The following is a 23,026-nucleotide window of genomic DNA, read 5'->3' on the forward strand; positions in this document are numbered from 1 at the left end:
ATTTGTAGGTAACATTCACAGATGTGGTGGTTGCAGACCTTAAACGAGCTCTAATGTGTATGGGCTTTATGCCATTATTTAGGATTGATATACCATGGTATAGGGCAATCTAATGAGACTAGGTCAGTGAACTGTTCAAGCCATAAGCGTTTGGCAAGGTAACTTATAAACAATCAGTGATGAAGAGTATAGCTATATTGACTGCCACTCTATGTAACAATCCTTATAAATTTACTTAGGAAATATTTAGTGATTCGGTTGGAATCAATGTGTTAATACTTTAACAGGTCGTGGGGAGAATCATTGTGTTCTGCTCACCTGCAATCTTAACCTGGAGTTCTGGGCATCCAGGGCCATGTCGTGAGAAGCAATTATAAGGTAAGGATGACCATATTTCTACCGTACAGATTAAAGCCTCATTTATCATAATGTTAGATTTTGTATGTTCATAGACAAAGTTACATAATAACACCAACAAGCGAAGCAGGTAATTTGTAATTACTGAGTTATAATTTATATTGAACTAAGGCATAAGCTATAGTGTTGAAAGATCTCATAAATTCCACTATTAATTTTATCATAAATAAAATGTGTGCCAAATTCATCCCCGTTGGTACAAGATACGAGTTTTCAAAAGTAACCAGACCGTGATGACAGTGATGATATTGAATTTGACGCAGAATATCTGTAGTTTAGTATTCTAATTTTAGGGCGACCATGCATGTCGTAAATAAATTGAAATTTTTTTTTTTCAACACTAGTAGAAAATTAACGTCAATCTCACTAATACTGATACAAAACAGTTGCTTATAATTTACAAAATGCGCAGTATTAAGCCAAGCGCGCACCACGATTTTTTGTCGCGCGATAATTTAGTCGCAGAAATGTAACGTATGGGTTTATATGGCGGTGCGCGCATATGCGACAAAAAAATCGCAGCGATTTAAAAATTGTGATTTGTTACATTTTTCCGCGACAGCGCGCGACGCGATTGTCGCAAAGTGAATTACAGCATACGAAGCTGTATGGCCCCGCGCGCACTGCGATAATAAAATCGCAGCCGGGACCTCAGTCGACATTTCGCTCTCCAAGCGTCAACATATCGGAACCAATGGAGTTACAAGATGAGACGCTAGATGTTGACCGTTTAATTATAGAAATAGAAGGAGATCACCTTTGTGGTATAAATACTCAGTCATACAGCGATTGCATATTGTTTCACGACAAGCGACTGGTACGACATCCATGTCGAGAATGAACAAATCGTCGACTTATTCATCGCAGTGCGCGCACTGAATTTTCTGCGATAAATTACAGCGCGATTCTAAAATCGTGTCGCAAAAATTAAAATCGTGGTGCGCGCTTGGCGTTAGTCCTGCTCACGTCTCCTGAATCACCCTGTATGGTGTGCGAGACTTTATGTCAAGCATGAATCTAGGATATACCTGGATCTGGCATGAGTGGTGGGGGTAACTGACAGAACGGGATAGTCTTATGTATCTTTCAGTAGGAGTAGCAGAGAAAGCGGTATTATTGCTTGTCCTTGTCACAGTCTCACTTTTTGTTTGTTCCCCACCTTTTTATTAGTATGGAGAATGGTGGGCAACAAATGAATTCGACCAATCGCAGTGTCGCATTTGCGTATGTTTTGTCCATCACGGAGGCACGCGTATACCACTTCTATGCGATCCTACCTTCTATGATGTCAAGTGAATTTTTCTGTATGATTTGCGCTGGCAACATTATCAAATTGACAGTACGATTCGCACAGTGGCGATGTTTGTGTGACATTTGATTTCACCCCATTGGATAAATAACCAGTTTTTGTTTGAGATGTCTCAGTGTCGTTGTAAATATTTATGTTAAATAATTTATTCTAAAAATTATTCGTGAAACTATACATTTAATATTAGAACAAGTTAGTGTGTGTGTGTTACAATGGAATTGGACGTAATAAACTGGACTAACAAAGAAGTGTTAGATTTATTACATAAAGACAGAATATCAAACTTTATAGTAGATATTTGCAAATCTCATGACATAGATGGCCAATGTCTCTTATCCTTCGTGGACAGGGACTTCTACGAGTTTCCATTCGATCAGTTGAAGCTTGGTGAAAGAAAGCGATTTATTCTGTCAGTGAAGAAATTGCAGAGGCACAATCGCGGGGCTATGTGTGAGCTCGGCCTCTGCGATGAGAACGCGCTGGTGAATCCTTCGACAAACATTAATTTCCTCGGCACGAATTTGTCGCACCTTAGTTATAATCTTCAACATAAACTGCCCAGTGAATTCTCATATGAGAGTAACAATGAATATGTGCCAACCTTTTCTCCGGATGCAAAGGCATCAAAGTTGAAGCCTGAGATCTGGAAAACTGCTCTAGCGCTTGGTAAGTTACAAAGTAACCTGTCTCTCATCCACACACGTGTCACATTATTATTAGAACCCTGTTGTACACATGTCTCTGACACATTGTTGCATCTCCAAATGTGCCAAATAGCACCCAATAAAGATCTTAATGTTATTGTTGGGCATTCCAGCATGTCTATCTGATTAATTCTAATTTGTTTTGCCTAATAGACTCGCACTGACTATAAAGCTGGATCTGCTTTTGTTTAAAATATAGTCAATATCCCTATAGGTTGCAACATAATTAACAAATTAATGCATATAATTATAAGACCTAAGTCCAAGTCATCCCAAAAAACTTGTCTGCAGTTTATCTAATCACCACCACCTTTTTAATGAAATTTATATGGATTCATGGCAATTGCAGACATATTTTTTACAATATACAATATTTTACACCAACACATGTAAGTTCCGAATCCATATGTGTACAATCATTAAAATAAAAAATATTCTTTTCTCAAAAGGCTATGTCTTCCTCGTAACATGGGTAACGGCAGTGGTGATGGTGATAGTCCACGACAAGGTGCCAGACATGAAGAAGTACCCACCTCTGCCAGACCTCTTCCTGGACAACGTGCCTCACATCCCGTGGGCGTTTGACATGTGCGAGATCACTGGCTCGTTGCTCTTGGCTATCTGGCTTGTTGTTCTGCTCTTCCATAAACACAGGTGAGCCATTATATACAATTTCAAGTGGTCTTGTCTTTGCTACGGCTCACTAAGCCTGGGCAGGGCGTGGAAAACGACTCCTTTTGGGCAAACTTGGCTCTATTTGGCTCAGCATTGCTCTGAGCAATTATTAAAGTTGACACAACTTGACGTCCCTTTGTGTGTCGACGACGTGACGACCACAGATAAGATAATGGCTTGAATTTTGACAACCCTAAATATCCAAACAAGGATGGAAAGGGACAGCATGATTCGACCCTGAACCGCTGACAAACATCATTTTTGTAGGAAGTTTCCTGTCTGTATAGTAGTACTATTATTTATTCTGTGGCCAGGGGTCCGAAATTTAAAACGAATATGTTCTTGGAGTATAACTTAACCCTTTATAGGGGGGTCCCTTTGTTTCCCATAAAGTTTTAAGTCATAATGTATTGTTTGTCATATTATCGTTAGTCATAAAACTGAAACCGTTAACTTTTCAGGATTTTCCTAAGGTTATTCTATAGATAGGTTAGGTTAGGTTTGTTTTATGGCAATCCTGAAAAGTTACGCGTTTCTGAGAAAAACCAATTATGACTAACGAAAATTCGCACAAACAATACATTATGTCTTAAAACTATTTGGGAAACAATAGAGACCCCTTTATAGGGCATAATGGTGTCGGGAATTATGCAAAATTGAACCCTATCACATTGAGACAAAGTTCAAAATCATGTGTGAATTCCCTCTGCCTTATAAAAGCGTAGAAGCGAATAAAACTGGTCACTTTGGATATATACCTACTATTGTATTTCTATACGAAATGACCTACATTATTTGGCTTTAAGTATGACTAGACTTGTTCTATTTCTCATCAAATTGAAATTAAGCCGATTTTACCGTATTTTGACTAGTCTAAAAAAAGACCAGTTGCAATCTATCACCAGACAGGTCGGTGAGTGCTGTACTCTGTATTTCACTACGAGATTCGATACTCGATCGTTTAGAATCGACCACTAAGACGCACGATAATAGGGAACTTGCGGTTTCCGAAGCAACTTGTACTACGGTGACGTGACGGGTTGCTTTGGTTACGTCTAGCTAGAGGCAACAGCTCTGAGCCCACTCCATACTTATGCAACACACACTCGAAACGTCGAAAGAAATTAAATGAAGTCTGATTGTGTTAAACTACTAAAATTGAGATTGTGTCCTCAGTGAATTACATATACCCTACGCATATAGTCTGTGCGGAAAAAGAAGAGTCATAAAATGTATGGGATTCAATACATTTCACGACTCTTCTCTTTCCGCGCAGAGTCTACTTTATTTATACTTATGCGTGTGAAAAACGCGTAGTATTTATTTACCTTTGGATGAATTATTTAATGAGTGTTGTAATAAACACAATTTGTTTTGAATTGTCCGTTGATTACTAATATTGTACAGTCTGCTGTCAGCTGCAATAGTATTGGAGTAGAAAACTCGTGATAGGTATGTATCTATTCTGACTGAACTGTAGAGAGAACTACACGTGGAGACCAAAGATAAAACTCATACAACTACGTAAAGATAAAACCATAAGTACATAATAAATACCTATATAAATAAAACAAACGATTAATAATAGTACGCTACGCATTTTACGCAGTACGTACTGCGTAGACCAAAACTCGCGCTGCCGCCGCACCCCGCGCTGATCCCTGCCTAAATATCGTATGCTTAACTTTGCTGTCATACTAACAGAATATATTGTGACAAATGGATAGTCTATGAGTCATATATGACGCGACTCGCGGGACGGGGAAAGTGTTAACGACCCATTATTGAACACTCGTGTCGTGGACCACAAAATGATCCCATCCGACACTCACTTGTCAGTATCCTGTTGCTGTCACTTCGATCCGTGGTTCAAAGATGCGCATAATTGATAACGAGCAATGCAATTTATGCAATTGTACATTGTATGTGAACATGACACATTCATGTTTCAGACACAGTCACCTACTCACCTTCGTAAAGGCACAGAATAAATAATAGTACTAGGTACAGAAGACTCACTCTCTAACAAAACGCGTCTGTTACGATCAGCACAGATATGGCCGCTAGGTGGCGACAGCGCCACGCGCAGCTTATGGCTTTCCCCAAAATTGGGGCGGAACGGATTTACTTTTAGCTACCTGTAGCAAAGCGACGAAATCGCGGAGTGAGCCACGCCTGGTAAAGGGTGGTATTCCACCTGTGCGCTGTGGTGGCCTGTAGGGTGGTCCCTAATATACGTAGGTATATGAAACCATAATAAAAGCCCAACCCCAGGGTCATATACGTAGGTACGACTACGTACTCTATATTATGCGGTGATACATCGTTAGTTTAGGTAGCCGCCACAGACAGAACCCTACACTATTAGTTAATATAGTTATGTATTTGCTTTACAAGGGGGCAAAATTGTTGTTCTAGTGCTAATATAGATATAGATTGAATCTGAAGCCCTTATTACATATATGTTGTTATCTCTAACCACTAACGCGGTTTTAATTCCCCCATTAGCTTCTTAGTGTGATTTCTTGCCCAATTACCTGCGATGTTCAGGTAACTCATCGAAGACATTATTTTTCCTTTGTAGGTACCTAGTTACCTATTTGTCAACACCAAGTCTGCACTTACAAGTCGCATTGACCTCTGACCCTTTTTGTTTTATGAAAATAAGAATGCACATGTTCACAAAGTCTTTTATTAAACGTGTGTACCATGTCACAACACTATCTTGACCTAAACTAATTCTTTGTTTGCATTGTTTCCTTTGTTATCGTGACGATACTTACCTATCTATATTACCCATATACATAGATACTTTTATGATTCATTGGCCGTCAACCCACCCTGGGTCAGCGAGCTACCTTTGTTTGTTAGTTCTAAACTCTAAAGGCTCTAACCGTCCAGCCTAATGTGAGCCTCATTTAAAACACAGGCAGCCTTTTTAAGTCTCGTCCGACCCATTACAAGCGTTGAATTAAAGGTTGCGTGTCCTTTTCGTAAAATGATATTATATTATAAGATGCATCTATATAAAAATAAAGAATAGAAGCGAAACTCGGTATTCCTTAATGCTTATAGGCCATTACATCAGCATTTTAATAAAACTATGGAGATGTCAGCGTCTACTATGAGTTATACAACTTTTTTCATTGGTCTTTGTAAATATTTTACCTGAATGTATTAAACAATAGGTACCTACTATGTAATGTAGCCAATGGGTATAGATTACTATCATCTTCACAAAAATAACGCTGCAAAACGGACGGCATCGTAGATTTCTAATTAAGTATAAAAATTATAATATAAGTATACTTATTTTGACTTCAGAGTATCTGGAAAGAGACGGCCGTTTTTGTTTAGCATCAAGTGCTGAATTACTATTACCATGCCGTATTAATGAATAGCGCGTTTATCTAGATAGTTGTCAAGTGTTTGATAAAATTGATACATACTTATGTAGAAAGATAACAAAAAGGTTTTGAACTGTTTGGAAGGGTATTATACTATAATAACTCCTCTCATGATAACTATAGGTAAACATTGATAATAGCCGTATGATAATAGATATGGTACAAAACATAATTTCTGACGAAATCCAAATAAAGTTCTTCACGAGGTTAACTACATCTATACCTACGTATACGAGTACACAATACCTATATAAACAAAACAAAATCTGGCACACAAAGACTTAGCAACGATACCTATGGAAGAGCCTTTGCCCTTTACACATAGATATTGACGCCCTATTGTTTGGAACAAAACGTGGTGAGCGAAGGGTATTACTGGCGTATAGACAAGTTTATTAATTTATCATTACAAAAAACCAGGCAAGTGCGAGTCGGACTCGCGCACGAAGGGTTCCGTACCATAAAGCCTAAAAAAACGGAAAAAAAATGCAAAAAGAAAACGGTCACCCATCCAAGTACTGACCACGCCCCGCCCGACGTTGCTTAACTTTGGTCAAAAATCACGTTTGCTGTATGGGAGCCCCACTTAAATCTTTATTTTATTCTATTTTTAGTATTTGTTGTTATAGCGGCAACAGAAATACATCATCTGTGAAAATTTCAACTGTCTAGCTATCACGGTTCGTGAGATACAGCCTGGTGACAGACAGACGGACGGACGGACGGACGGACAGCGAAGTCTTAGTAATAGGGTCCCGTTTTACCCTTTGGGTACGGAACCCTAAAAACGTCGAGGAAGGCTTTTATATGTTCCATTTGTCCCAGATTCATCCTCCTCCGAAGATTCTTCGCTCTCGCCGGCACGGTGTTCCTGCTGCGCTGCTTCACGATGCTGATCACGTCGCTGTCGGTGCCGGGGTCGCACCTCAAGTGCGAGCCGCGGTCCTACCCCCCGGCGGACGACCTCACGGTGTGGGGCCGGAGGCTGCGTCAGGCCTACGAGATCTGGAGCGGGGCCGGCATGTCGGTCCGCGGCGTCCGGACCTGTGGGGACTACATGTTCTCCGGACATACGGTTGCGTTGACTCTGCTGAATTTCTTCATCACTGAATGTAAGTACACTTCATGTACCTTTATTCTCAAATTTCAAATAGTTATGAGTGTCTTGAAGATTTACCACATCCCACTGGCTGTGACTGACTGTGACATTAGAACACGAGTGTTGTAAACTTCTACATCCTCACATTCCTAAACGTAGTACCTGATTCGTAATTAATAAGTATGTCTTTTTTAAGGATACCTATTAAGAAATATAGATAGTTATGCGTAGTTATAGTGTAGGTACATAGATACATATGTACATAGCAAAATAAATCACATTTCGCAGGCGTGCTTATTATATCTAATTAGATAAGATTCTTTCTTGTTTAGGTGACATGCAGTTTATCGAACTCCGATGGTCATTGCCCTACTTTGCTCGCAGTCTATCATTTTTTTTGGCAAAGACACGCGCCTACCTACTAATGTAACTAACGTATTAAAGTAAAAATGATTGTGGGTTAAACTTTTACGTAAGAACAACAATAACAGAACAACAAAACGACACGGAAATTCTCACTGAAGGATGGCTTGTTATTTTGAGATTGTGTACCCTGCCAAATTTTAATGAAATCCACACATGTTTGTGCTGTGATAAATCTGAACAAATTGTACCATGTTTATTGATACGTATTTGGTTGTATACATAAGTGACGACTTCTGTCATAGGTAGGTACGCAGTATCATAAGAGGTATATGTATATTAGAATTCGCGTAAAAAATAAACACGTTATCGTTATAGTAATTAAGACGTGAAATCTATACGTCATTTCCAAGGTTTCCGGTACATTGAGTAGGTACATTCTCGCTGACAATATTAAATATCTTATCGGGTCCATAGTAATATTTTGTTTACTTTTAAAAACAAGAAAATGCGCATTAAACGAGTAAAACCTTTTGTTTAAGATAAAAGATTAAGTTGAACCAAAACAATGCGCATTATATTTACATTTGACCTATTCACGTATGTTATATTTAGCAACAGTCGCTAATTAGAATTTGGTAAAAACATTCGTGTTCTAGAAACACAAATGGCGTTATCGACAAGGAAGCGACAGTTCGTTTTGCTGACGCACAGTCTTTGTTGACATTGCTATCGCGTAACCTGGATACAAAACAAATAATAATCGTATTCTTGTTTTCTAAACACTTTGTTTATATCAGTTCTTAATTTCTTATAATAACATGACCTAGATATACGTCGGTTGACCGTCGCTTGCGTCATGTCATCATGAAATGAGCAGCGTCAAAGCCTCAAAGTAATCTAAATTGAGCTGATATCTATTTCTGTATTATCTGTTAAGTACATAATAAATTAAATATTTGCACTTGCCACTTACTGAATAAATGTTATTTTCAAGTAGGTATTATGAAACAATCGTCAGTACAGCGTCTAACATATTCAACAATCACGAGTGTATGACCAGTTGACCACTAATATTATCCCCACCAAGGTCAAATTGGGGGCAGATAGAATGAATCACTCCCATTTGTGACCGCCGGGAACAGTCCAATAACGATTTAAAAAAACACGATTTGAAAACGAAATGAAAAACGCACACAAATTAAAATATGCCCATTTCGTAGCAATATAACGCCATCGAAGCCTACTCACCAATGCATGTTACTATAGGTCATTAATATACGTGATTGAATGCAAGACGCCACGAGCGTCGGAGAGAGCGCCACGTAACATTTATAACGACGCTATTATCTGGCAGTATATCAACCGCTTACAATAATTTCATTCTTTGCTATAATTGACGTTAATCTTAGTTAAGATAGAGATCGTAAAATAAACTTCCCATAGCACTCGTCATGTACGAGCCAAGGTGATTACGGATATAACCGTATCTCCGCGGGTGAATGTGTTGCACGCAAATAGCCCTCGCATCGGTACATCACGATTATTCTATTTTATTGCTTGTGATCTATTTACTGACTGTTAAAATCTACGGGACTACGGTCTACTAGACGCCTAAGGGCTGACTTAGACGGCGCGCGAACTCGCATGCGATTTTAGTTACATTGCGGACTGTTGGTTACGTCCAATTCAACCGACCGATCAAAACCCGCAATGTAATGAATAATGAAACTCGCATCGTCTAAATGATCATTAATTCTGTTGATAGACCAAATCGCTAAATTTAACGCATTATCAACCAAACCCACATTAGAAGTTTACATTATAATAAACTTGTCTCGTTCTTTAACCTTTGTTATTTGCGTTCAACGCTTCAATACGTGACAAAAACAAAGCGTAGTGAAGTAAGATCACCTTCATCGTCAATGGTTCCGAGGACCTCTGATACTATTATTAGTCTACGTTGTACGCAATCATCAGACCTGCTAAAAGTAAAATGTGTCGGTAAAGACTTATGATTTGACACTTACCTATTTATATATTCTCAGTAAAAAAAAATTACGGACCCCTTTCTACAGTTATTTTGACGTGCGACGGATGAAAAAATCAACCAAATTAACAATGGTGTAGGGTGATTGTACCGATATGGAGCACATACCATAACCATTTCCTCGGTCAGATTAGCACATATGCTAGGTTGGACTTGCTACCAATGTAGACTTAGTACAAGGGTTGCCAGTCCGCGAAAAATATCATGATTCAGAACTCTAGTGTTAAAGAAAAAAAATTCAAGTGGCTCTTTTTAAACTTCTGAAACTCTTGATTTTTATACCAATTCCGTTTCGAGTTTGCTCACCTCTATTAGACAATTCATAAGCGATTAAACGAGCGTTATAAAATATCGCGTTATCTTGATCTTGTGTGTAGAGGTACCGCATACGACAGGAACGTTTTAGTCGTTATAGCGTTTACCGAGAAATACACTTCCTGAAATGCAAATAGCATAATCTACTTGGTTATTATATCATATCCAAAGGTCAAGGCATAACGCCAGCTAGCTAGTCTGAAACTCTGAACGCACGCATGCCATGCTTTCTAGAGCGAACGAGCTTTCTACGCCCGATTGAACATACACTAGGTACCCCTGTTAGTCTAGGCTGATTGATTCTCGTCGAGTATCGATCGAGGAGTGCATCGTTCGCCTAAGATAAATAACCCAGAGCGGAAGGCCTATTCGAAATTAAAAATCTCTACTCAATTCGTTATTGAAATGATGCGAATACGATCACTACACAGTGCATCCCGCTCGCGCTTACTGTTGCGCGTCTTACGCATTTTTTTAGATTTTCCTAAATCCTATGTATGTAATGTACTTGCAGTGAGCTGCGAAATTGCATGGAGAAATCATGAATGGATTTCATTGATAAATTCGACATGCACTTTTACGGCTGATGATAGGTACCTAAATCATTTTTAGTATCAGAGTGATTATAAATATATTGCTCGTTTAGTAATAGGTGCATAGCGCAAAATACGATGGACTCAAACTTACCTTTTTAATGTACTTACCTACTTTTATAAATGGCGTATTACTGTTACAGTAGAAATGATTTTATTTCAATATTTAGTATTAAATGTAGAGTTCTTTAGCGCCATTCAATGTTTGTTGACAATTTCCGAGAAAGTCACTTAGAATTGTTAGTACAAATTAGATACTAGCGACCCGCCCCAGCTTCGCACGGATTAACAAATTATGCACCTAAAGAACCACTCTATTGATAGGTGAAAACCGCATGAAAATCCGTTCAGTAGTTTTTGAGATTAACGCGAACAAACATACAAACAGACCGACGCGGCGGAGACTTTGTTTTAAAAGGTGTAATGATAAATCATTTTTAAACTCAAAACCACCTGTTATTTTTTTGTCGATATTTAGCGCTGTTGGTGTTGGAATGCTGAACATAATATACCTAAGTTATCTTTACTGGTAACCTAAACACATTTATTATTGTCGTCATTAATAGTACTACATATATTTATTATTCGTCTTTTGATGTTGCATCTCGTGCCAGCACGAGTATGTCTGTCCAATTACGCTAACAGACTTGACACCAGCTGTTTCTGATAATTAGACAACTTAAAATCGTTATTAAGTAATCGGTAAAATTACAACATTCGTATAGGTTTCCAACAAGAATAAAGCTCTTAAAACAATAACTGATAACTTTGTCTGAGGTACCTACTGACGACTGCTAATTGCATTGCCCCTAATTGTGACAACGTTATGAATTGAATAGCTCTTGGAACAAAATAACAGATGTGTCTGTATTACCAATTAGGAGTAATATCTGGGAGACCGAGCTCTGCTTAATATGTACGTAATAAATTTAATATGGAAACTCGAAAATGCGCGTTTTCACAGAGATAAGGCCTGGCTAGATCGATTTTTCGCCCCGATAATCCCCATATAGCAAATTTCAACGAAATCGTAAGAGCCGTTTCCGAGATCCCCGAAGTATATATATAAATAAATAGACAAGAATTGCTCGGTTAAAGGTATTAGATTAATAAGGAGTAATCTAAAATTAAAGGGAAAACCATCTCAAATAGTAAATAGTTTGCGGAAGTCGTTACTTTGCGGAAATCAAAAAACGCAAAATATTAATTTGCTCTAAATAAAACTCGCTTTGTTTTCGCGGATCAGCAAAGTACAATTTTGGTTTTAACTAAAACCATCTCAGGAAGGAAGAACAGAAATCGAATCTCACTCGAGGGGTCTTTCCTTTAATTTAAATGGATTGTTTCTGTCCGCAGACACATCCCGCAGCCTGTACCTGCTCCACATCCTGACCTGGGTGATGAACATGTTCGGCATCTTCTTCATCCTGGCGGCGCACGAGCACTACTCCATTGACGTGTTCATCGCCTTCTACATCACCTCCCGGCTCTTCCTCTACTACCACACGCTCTCCAACAACCAGGCGCTTATGCGGAACGACTCCTCCAGGTTGGTAGCGTTGCACTCACACTAACGGCTCATTTAGAAGATGCGAGTTTCATTACATTGCGGTTTTTGATCGTCCGGTTGAATTGGACGTAACCAACAATCAATCCACAATGTAACTAAAATCGCATGCGAGTTCGCGCGCCGTCTTAATCAACCCTAAGGGTGGTATTTCACCTGTCCAATGTCATTGCGTCTCACTCTCTCATTAAGCAAAATTTAAGACGCAATACACATTGGACAAAGATATTGGACAGATGGAATACCATCCTAACATACACCTTTAAACAAAAAAGTTGGATTTAATACCAACATTAACACTGAAAACAAACAGCTTGGTTAGGTTCTACGATGATTCGGGAGACGCTCTACTGACAGTGATACAGTCGGCATCAGATTTATCGGAGCGGCCGAGGTGCTCAAATATATCTGAACACGCACTCTAGCGCCTTGACAATAGAGGCTTGTCAATTTGTGAGCACCTCGGCCGGTCCGATATATATGATAGCGACTGTACAGACGCAGCCATACTGCCGTTACGCGATGCTGGTCCCTTGCTCTATTAGTATTAGCCGATTATAAATACAAATGAAGCTACAATAAGCAGTTTCTCTCCATTTAGAGGTAGTGACATGGTGAATGGAACAGTCGCAACGGCTAAATATGACAACGGCGTGCGCCACTACCACCACCAATGGACCACGCGCGATATGGATGTCGCGTAATCCATGTAGAGTCGAAGATTACATCTGTTGGTTTTTACTGTGCCAATGAACATTGGACATGTAGTTTTAGGTACAAGCCACACTGTTTAACCCTTTGACCGCCGTTGTCCGGTATAGAAGACAACGATAGAACGATACGCTGGCGCCGTCGTCTTGTATACAAGACACAAATTCAACCACTGAGTTAATGTGAAAATAATAACAATTGCAATTTCATTTACACTCGTGTTCATATTTAAGGTCTTTGTTTTTTCATTTATTTGCTTTTTAAGCCGCTATATAAATCCCTTCTTTTATAATAAGGCATTTAAAAAAATTGCTCCAATTTTCAACATTTTTCATGTTCCTCGTCGCCGTTGTCATGTATAAAAGACAGCTAGGGATGGGAATGTTAACTCGATATGGGAATTTTTAAAGTAAATATAAAGTCAGAAATATGTTTCTATCTAAGTATTTGAACACTTGTTAATCGCCAATTTTTTTCAACGTATAGTAGGTAACTACTTACTAGAATACGTAGAATGAGAGTCAGATAGGCATAACTATATTTAAAGTTCAGGTAGCTTCTTTAGCTCTATAAAGTAGAGTCAGACAAGTAAATTTGCCATTGTAGATTGTGGACTATTTAATTGCAGAAGAGATAAATAAAAAAAATAATTGATGTTATTTTATAGCTTAGTGGGAAGGGATACACCGCAGCGACCGCTTCGCACAAGTGTGGTACAGGGACATACCTGTTTATCAGACTTTACTTTTATTGTTATAACATTGAAGTTAATGTGTAATTTTTTTGTAACAAGTCGTTGAACGTTTTTTTGATAAGAGTTTACCTATAGATTAATGTAAACCAAACTGAAATTATAATGATAGATTCTAATTCCGGAATAATATCTTCACTCATTAAAAATTCAACCCACGTGTAATTTTCACTAAAACAGTTCCGGTATATTGACTTTATCGACACATGATGCGCAGCTTTAACGTTACGCCAATAAAGTTTACGTACCGACAAGCGCTTACGCCGTTGACCTAGAGACTATTATTACTTGATCCGCGCGGAAACAGTCCTTGTCGGTCTGCATTGCGGGCAGTCCATGGGCGCCGTTGTCTTGTATAAAAGACTTCTCGTACAGCCTAGTGCGGCGATATCACGTCTTGAATCGACATTGTTTAGTGGTTGTTTTTTATGTTAAATCCCTATATTTTAAACATTTTCGGGTGTAAAACATATGTTTAATTTTGGCAATTTGGAATGAAATTAAAACAGGATAAGAACAAAGCTAAATTAAAAAGATTTTACCATAATATTGTAAATATCGATATCACTATTTGCAATCCCTAAACTTTTTATTAGTTGTTTACTTAAAATTTGCTCTGGCGTGTGAGTGAGCGTCTTTGCGGACTAGGTCCGGCGGCCAAAAGGTTAACCCTTTGACCGCCGTTGGCATGTATACAAGACAACGATAGAACGATACACTGGCGCCGCTGTCTTGTATACAAGACACAAATTCAACCGCTCGGTAAATGTGAAAAAACATCAATTGTAGTATATTTTTACACTCGTGTTAATGTTTTAGGTCTTTGATTTTTAAAATAATTGCATTTAAAGCAGATAAATAAATCCATTCTTTTATAATAAGGCAATCAAAAAAATTGCTCCAGTTTTCAACGTTTTTCATGTTCCTCGTCGCCGTTGTCTTGTATACAAGACAGCTAGGGATGGGAATGTTAATTCGATATGAGAATATTAGAGATGCAACGGATAGTTGTTTGGCCGGATACTGGATATTCGGCCTGACCATCGGCCGAATATCCGGTATCCGGCCGCCGAATATCGGCCAGCAGAGCTGCACCTACATTTCGGTTTTTCAGGTGCGCATTCTGCAGTTTTGACCTGTTTCTAAGTGAACGTTCGCGCGGACACATTTCTAGGTTCGAAATGAGTGCGCGTGCAATTCAGTTGAATCTCTAAATTGTTTTAAAATAATAAACAAGTACGATTATGACCGTGACTGTTTCTTAAATCCAATTTGTTTACTCCAAAATCAAGCAATGGTACTATCCGGTATTCGGCCGGATAGTAGGGCACTATCCGGTATCCGGCCGGATATTAAAATACTGGCCGGATAGGGCGGATACCGGATAGTAACCGAATATCCAAAATAAATATCAAGTGGCCAATCTGGTTTTATTTAAGCATTTGAACACCTGTTAAATGCCAATTGGTGATAACTAGTAACTAGAATACGTTAAACGAGAGAGAGACAGGCATAACTATAGCTGGAGTTCAGAGAACTTGTTCAGCTGTCCATAGTAGAGTCAGACAAGTAAATCTGTCCTTGTGGTCTATTTGCAGAACAAATGATTCATTTTGAGATGATAGTGTAGAGGGGAGTAATACCCTGCAGTGACCGCTTCGCACAAGAATGGTACCTACAGGCGTACGCTCGGACTAGTCAGTGTCGCCTAACTATGAGAATGTTATGTATTTGAAATTGACGAAAAATTATTATGGTAGGGAGGGTGTAATACGGGAATTGACAAGCTCTTCTAAGGAACATGTCGAATGTGAAACATGCATTCCCGAACATTTCTGATCCCCACCCTTTTCCAATATTATTGTTCTTCACTCATTGACAATTCAACCCACGTGTCATTTTCCCCAATGCAGTTCCGGTACATTTATATTATCGACACACGATGCGCGGCTCTAACCATACGCTTATAAAGTTTACGTACCGACAAGCGCTTACGCCGTTGATCTAGAGACTATTATTACTTAATCCGCGCGGAAACGGTCCTTGTCGGTCTGCACTGCGGGCAGTCCATGCGCGCCGTTGTCATGTATACAAGACTTCTCGTAGAGCCTAGTGCGGTGATATTACGTCATGAATCGATATTGTTTAGTGGTTGTTTTTAATGATAAAGACCTTTATTTTTAACATTGTCGTGTGTAAAAAATATGTTAATTTTTGGCATTCTCGAAATAAATTAAAGTTGGTTAAGAACAAAGCCAAATTGAGAAGATTTTTCCATAAATTGTAAATATCGATATCACATTTTGCAATCCCTAAACTTTTTATTAGTTGTTTACTTAGAATTTACTCTGGCGTGTGAGTGAGCGTCTTTGCGGACTAGGTCCGGCGGCCAAAAGGTTAACAATGTGTCCGAAAAACCTTGAACCCAATTAACCTGAGCGTTACTCATATCCATGATTACATTAGAACATTTTACTTATCAGGGCAAGCCTTGGACGGCGGAATATTTTCTGAATATTATGCAAAGATAAATGGTAACAGTAACAATCCTGTAGAAGTGGATGCTAAGTGTTTTATTGAATGGAAGCACGACAGAGCTAGTTGAAGTTAAATCTTACTAAGTTGGGAGCGATTTTGATAGCCCAGACCGTGCAAGTGTTATTTAAACGTCATAATTTCATCTGGGCTATCAAAATCGCTACCAACATCGGTTCACTCTATGCGATTCTGTGAAAAACACTCACACATAATAGGCATTTCATAACCTGTCAAATGGACACAAACCCTATGGATAAGTTAGTTGGTGCCCCAGAATGTTAATTACTTACTCTAATTATAGTGACACGCTAACGTATGCGGCGGTGATACGTTATAAACAATGGCACCCTTTTCGCCCACACCCGCTGCTACATAGTTAGCGCATTAATCTAGCGAGTGCGTGACACATCGCCGCCACTCCTCTTCGCTGTTACACTTACAGTTGTTAGCCGTCGAGTGCTATCAACACTTATTGTTTTACAATCTAAAATGTTTACTTTCGTGGAAAACGTTTCCCGAATAGATTATATCGAAGTGTTGATTACACTTGTTTTTTATTAGTTCTTACTGCATAAGTTTCAAGAGTCAAGCATGTTTTTATAATACATAATTATAAGAGACCTGACATCACGTTGATTTTTATCGCGTTAATGATTAACACCTATTACAGTTAAGTACTTACTTAAAGATATAAAATGAAATGAATTGTTTTAATTTCAGAACGCGAATATGGTTCCCGCTGCTATCGTTCTTCGAGGCGGAGGTGGACGGGATCGTGCCCAACGAGTTCGAGGGCCCGGTGACCATCATGGCGAACCTGCGCGGGTGGTGCGCGCAGTGCGCGGCCGACGTGCGCGCCTCGGCCGTGGCGCGCCTCGCCGGCACCAAGCTGCAGGAGGGCGCCGCCATGGGCGAGTACTCTGTGGTCCGGCTCGTCGACGGCATCAAGAGGAATCTCAGCCTCGTCGAAGAGTTCAAGGACTCCCGCCAGAGGCTCACGCTCGACAAGAACATACAGGCGTGCCTCCTCGACGACCATCCCGACCTCGAGCTGCGCCGCAGGAACTTCGCCGACCTGAGAGAGGACGCCCTCATGAAGGAGTTCAGCAACCCCCCCTCCCCGTCAAATAAGAAGAGTATATGAAGCGCCAGAGGTTATTTAGACAATTATTTCAGCTTTACTATAGTAAAGTGAATTAGATACCTGAATATTTTACATTTCCATTAGATTTTATAACATGTTATTCCGTTTACGTTACGTGTATAATATTGATAAGTTTAATAATCTATTAACGTATAAATTATTATGATTTTTTTGCTCAAAGTAAAATAAAGAATTTAGATTATCATGTGTTCTACATTCTTCACTTATGTCCATTCTGAACAGGCCAACTTAGTTATAAGTATTTTTGGATTCCGTCATTATCACGAATTCCATTGAGAAACTAGTGAAAAATATAAACCGATTCACAAAAAGTAGCTTTTGTGTGTGAAAATATTGACAGTCCACTACAAGTTTGGCGTTAGCTCTTATAGCTGGTTTGGTAGTGCACACCGGTTTATGGGGACCTTGCACTTTGTGACTATGCGCTGAAACTTGGCACAGTTGATTCTTAGCTGGTCTTGAGCAGATACAGACCTCGAGCCGTCGAGAGCCTCCTCTAATTTAGTGGGGGGAGGAAGTTCGACGCTGCCGCGCTTCACTTGGAGGAACATTTCTCTAAAATTATACCTATTAGGGCATGTAATATATCATTTTCGGATAAATTACGGATAAGGAATCCATTTTTAGAAAAAAAACAATGCATTTTCTAACAAAAAAGGCATAAATTAAAAAAGACTAAAACCCTATTTTTGATTTTTTTAAATAACCAATTTTTTTTTAAGTGTAGCGGGATTCTGAAAACAAAAAATATAGTCGTAAAGCTACTCAGCACGCATGTGTAAGTTCCTAAAATTACTTTGAAATTTCTTTCACGGGCTCTGCCCACTATGAAATTATTCAGTTAAATAAAGAGGACATGAAAAAAATATTCATTTCATATAAAAATAATTGACAATATTATTTAACCCTATTATTTACAGTAAAAAATATTTACTATCCCTGACACGTCAAATTATGACAGCTGGCAGAATTTCACGCAATTAAAAATGAGTTTACGACCTTGAAATAAAAGCACAACAATGTATAGTAATTTATATAATTCATATGAAAAATTAGTTTAAAAACTGTCTTTAATAATAAAACATTAATGAAATAATCTTGTCATGAACAGTTTTTGCAAAATAAACACTGCATTTTTTTTATTTACTTTATAAATACATTATTTAATACTCTAGCAAAATGTCATCGTCAATATAATCATGGCAAGACGAATGAACTTAAAAATCGGCAGGATGTCTTACAAAAAGGATACCTAAAATCCTAATAAAAGATCAATCTTATTAGTAAAATACTTACATCAGTAAATAAAATATTTTTTTTAAATTTGAATACAAATCCATTTTTAGTTAATGTGTAAAAATAAAAAAAGGAATATTAATACTTTAAAATAATACAAGCCTTAATTGAAGGATAAATTTGTTAAATAGAAATCTTAATGATTAACTTCTTTAAAATGAGTTATAAATCTAATGATTACGATAATAGGCCACTTCATTGTTAACATGATACTCTATACATCGCCACAACACAAGTTCTCAACGAAAACTTCTTCGCATTATATACAATGACTAATTATGCCAAAGAAGTGAATGATGCACCATAAATAACAGAATAGACTTAATGGATACGCTCGCTTAGTGCTAAGAGGGGCTTAATTTGAGCTGAGAAGCAGTAAATATAACCAGTCATTCACTCCGCAGCGGCCGCCTGCTCACTCTCGATCAAAGCCTCAGAAGGGTTAGTCTTCTTTACCACAGGCTCATCTTTATCTTGAGATTGTTCGCGAGACCCCACAGAACCATTTTCTCTTTGTGGTGTACTTTCTTTTGAGGATTTTGCTGATTTAACTGCAGACTCCACATCAGACGCCTTTGTTTCTTCAACCGGTGCCTCCTTTTCAAAGGATTGTCTTTCTTGTGAAGCTTCCCTCGAGGCATCTGCAGCAGGTGTACCTTCCTTAGATTTAGGGGCAGGAGTACCTTCCTTGGACTTAGGGGCAGGTGTTCCTTCCTTGGACTTAGGGGCAGGTGTTCCTTCCTTGGACTCAGGGGCAGGTGTTCCTTCTTTAGACTTGGAGGCAGGTGTCCCTTCTTTAGACTTGGGTGCTGGTGTCCCTTCTTTAGACTTGGGTGCTGGTGTCCCTTCTTTAGACTTGGGGGTAGGTGTCCCTTCTTTAGACTTGGGTGCCGGTGTTCCTTCTTTAGACTTGGGAGCTGGAGTACCTTCTTTAGACTTAGGTGCCGGTGTTCCCTCTTTTGGTGCAGGAGTACCCTCTTTTTCTGCAGATTTGGTATCCCTTTCCTGTGAGTTCTCCTTGGAGGCCTTACTATCTCCATTTTCAGTTTTCTCAGCATCCCCATTCACAACCTATAAATCAAATTTAAAACACATTCTTGACAAGTTCTCTAGACAGGTTTGTAATATATTTATATCGGGATTATAGTTATGATATGGAATTAATAAATTGGCAACTGCACTTTTCAAGATTTGAAGATGTTTTCTTATCAATCTGATTACTTACACCTATTAACAGGGGAGTATTTACCCTGGGGCCATCGGGGCCATGGCCCGGGGTGCCATCCGCCAAGGGCGGCAGATGCCTGCATGCATGGTTGCATTTTGTTTTTCTTCCTTGACTTTTGGGGCGGCGAAACTTATTGGCCCGGGGCACCAAATTTCAAAATATGCCCCTGCCTATTATAACACTAATTGAAATAATTTACAGAACTGAACTGAGTTCATTCAATTATAGCCAATTTCCATAATTTGTAGAACCCAATTGCATACAAGTTTTTGCACTTTCCAAAGCTGACATGTGCTCATTCATTGACAAATTGTTACCTTCTAGGGCTTCTAGCAACAAAATACATAAGGTATTATTCAATTTAATAAAATCACACACATATAAGATGTGGCAAGCTCAACATTGATATTCCACTATCAACTTATCATATAACTAAGGGTTCCAAACCCAACAACGAAACAATTGATACTGGGTATATTACCTTTTGTTCCGCTGCTGGCGGCTCTTCTGGAGGAAGCTCCACTTTCAAGAATACCTCCAGCGTATCAACTTCATTTGCCATGTCAAACTGGTCATAATCCTGTAGCAAATATAGCATTGATGTTCATTTGTTCTAATAAGAACTCTTGTTAGAGAGGATGTTAAAGCCGGTACTAATTAAATTAACCTTGATAAATTAAAATTATGGGTTGAAATGGTTAGCGGAGATCCACACCTGAGAATATAGGTTGAGTATCACTCCATTTTATTGTTATGAAATAGTCAGTCTAATTCATTAAAACAACATGTAAGATTATCTCAAAAGGGATGCTTACATTTGTTTATTTATCATTGATAATATTAACAATCAATTTTATAGAGGACTTATTCTTACTTCCACATCAGCAATTCAGTATTAACACATTTAGAAATTCTAATGATTATTTTTTTTTTAGATATTAGAGTAGCTATGGAATGCTATGTGACAGCCAAGATCATAGGGAATCAATTTATATTTGGCAATTCTCAGTTGAAGGTCACCAGTTGTTTACATACACTTAAGCATTATTTCAGACCAAGCAAACAATATTATCACAATAGTAGCGTTTGATAATTAGTGTGTTATTGTTTCCTGTAATATTTTCCTGATTGACAAGTGTTAGAAAACAGGATAACAATTAGAAAGTTGGTTGACTGACCCCGCAGTACTCCTCGTCGTTGAAGATCTGCGGAGGCAGCGGGGACCGCGGGTTGGGGTCACTCACGGTCCCTCCGTTCGATGTCGAGTTGTTTTGCATAAAGTCTTTATCCGCTTCCCTTCCCGGTTCCGCGATGTCAATGATGTCATATTTAATGTTTTTAGAATCCAATATCATCATAACACGTTGTTGTCTCTTTTTCACCTGGAATTCGATGGAGTCACGTAATCAAAAACAATTATTATATGAATCAGCTTAGCGAAAAAGTCGAAGAAAGTGCCCGGCCAACCCAGGAATTTTCTAATATTAAACATACCTCCTTGTTTCCAGAAATACCACTAATGTATACTTTAACAACCATGATTGTAATCTGATATTTAGGATTAAAATAATAATAAAAAACAATAGCGTATAACACTAAATCGAAAAAATAGGCTTGGCCATTCGTGTTTTACTTTACCAAATGTGTCCATAGAGTAGGGGAAATTATGACGTTTCCCACAATCAGTCACTTCCACAGATTCAAGAACTACAAATGAACCCATGTGATAAACAAACTGAAAACGACTTTATTACTATTTTAAATAAGTACTATTATTAAACGCATTTCAAAAGATGATAACGAGATTTTTTTTACAGTTGTCATTTCCAGAGCGACATTTGCTGCTACTTGAACGGTGTGACACGATCCGTTCCACGTAATTTTACTGTAGCCTAAAAATGTATCAAGACATTTCGATTGGAAAACTTTCTCAACGGATTTTTAAACTATTCTGCTGTGAGTAGAGACAGCAACTTCTTCTTCACCATTTTTTGGGTAGTATGGTGTAATAGTATTTTCAGGAAAATTGCATTTTATCCTCTACTCTAGCGTGGTTGAGTCTTATTTACCTCCCGTTCGTGTACGTTAGAAATTTTTGTTTCATTAGATGTTGCAAAGGTCAAGGTTCCCCTTTTGAACCACTCACTTCACGACTCTTCTCTTTCCGCACACACTATTTACTGAAACGGTCGAATGGATTTTGAAGTTTGAAGCAAGATGGTCAAGCAAATCTTGCCAGTAGAAAAAGGTGCGACATTCAAATTTTCTACGAGACGATACCACCCCTACCCTTCGCACCTACTCAAATATGCTGCCTTTTTCTACTGACAAAATCTACTTGACCAAGTTTATGTATTAACTTTGTCCTTTGTCAAAAGGGGAGATGCTGATTATTATTTTGATTAGAGTTTTTTCTTCCACAGGTACCTAGAAGCAGAGATATATATAACTCCGTATAAGATAAATAAAGTCTAAGAAAAAAACGTGCCTCGGATGTCAAGCAAAAGTCACTGTCGAATAGATGGCGCCATATACCTTTGGCCTATTGTCGTTTAGATGGCGTTGGCGACACCGTTTGATATTTAACAATTTTAACACGTATCAGTGAAAGAACATGGGTCATTGTGGAACAATAAAAATTAATAATCATATATCCGTAAACATATTTTAATTCATTTATACATTTTCAATTTTATTTTAAGTTTTAATCGTGTGTCGATAGATGGCAGTAAATGTACCGTGACTACAAAATTTACTTTGACAGGACCCCTCTATACTATCTATTCTTTTTGCTAGAAGTATACAGAGTGGCTAAAAAATAACTGCATTCCCGTTGCC

At 38.4% G+C, this 23,026-nt stretch overlaps 2 protein-coding genes across 2 annotated transcripts; one reads left to right on the forward strand and one right to left on the reverse strand.

Moving 5' to 3' along the window:
• The first annotated feature begins 1,789 nt into the window (after positions 1-1,789).
• LOC134665783 (ceramide phosphoethanolamine synthase-like) lies at positions 1,790-17,846 on the forward strand. Its single transcript, XM_063522767.1, has 5 exons — positions 1,790-2,392; positions 2,880-3,084; positions 7,338-7,624; positions 12,289-12,481; positions 17,220-17,846. Exons 1-5 carry the CDS (start codon positions 1,939-1,941, stop codon positions 17,641-17,643), a joined length of 1,563 nt encoding a protein of 520 aa, XP_063378837.1. The 5' UTR covers positions 1,790-1,938; the 3' UTR covers positions 17,644-17,846.
• An 840-nt stretch (positions 17,847-18,686) lies between these two features.
• LOC134665784 (SH3 domain-binding glutamic acid-rich protein-like) lies at positions 18,687-21,862 on the reverse strand. The gene is made up of 4 exons (XM_063522768.1): positions 21,683-21,862; positions 21,367-21,570; positions 20,670-20,768; positions 18,687-20,031 (listed from the first exon to the last, which is right to left on the reverse strand). The coding sequence occupies exons 1-4, from the start codon at positions 21,725-21,727 to the stop codon at positions 19,354-19,356; spliced, it is 1,026 nt and encodes a 341-aa protein (XP_063378838.1). The 5' UTR covers positions 21,728-21,862; the 3' UTR covers positions 18,687-19,353.
• Between the last annotated feature and the right edge of the window lie 1,164 nt (positions 21,863-23,026).

Source organism: Cydia fagiglandana, chromosome 7 (genome assembly GCF_963556715.1).
Source record: "Cydia fagiglandana chromosome 7, ilCydFagi1.1, whole genome shotgun sequence".
NCBI lineage: Eukaryota > Metazoa > Arthropoda > Insecta > Lepidoptera > Tortricidae > Cydia > Cydia fagiglandana.

Bases quoted from the DNA above. Each gene is read 5' to 3' on its own strand.
- LOC134665783 (XM_063522767.1), top strand. From the start codon at position 1,939: ATGGAATTGGACGTAATAAACTGGACTAACAAAGAAGTGTTAGATTTA. The intron at 7,625-12,288 runs GTAAGTACACTT...TTCTGTCCGCAG, and splicing joins GAATTTCTTCATCACTGAAT to ACACATCCCGCAGCCTGTAC. The intron at 12,482-17,219 runs GTTGGTAGCGTT...TTTTAATTTCAG, and splicing joins ATGCGGAACGACTCCTCCAG to AACGCGAATATGGTTCCCGC.
- LOC134665784 (XM_063522768.1), bottom strand. From the start codon at position 21,727: ATGGTTGTTAAAGTATACATTAGTGGTATTTCTGGAAACAAGGAG. The intron at 20,769-21,366 runs GTCAGTCAACCA...TATTTGCTACAG, and splicing joins ACGACGAGGAGTACTGCGGG to GATTATGACCAGTTTGACAT. The intron at 20,032-20,669 runs GTAATATACCCA...TTTGATTTATAG, and splicing joins CGCCAGCAGCGGAACAAAAG to GTTGTGAATGGGGATGCTGA.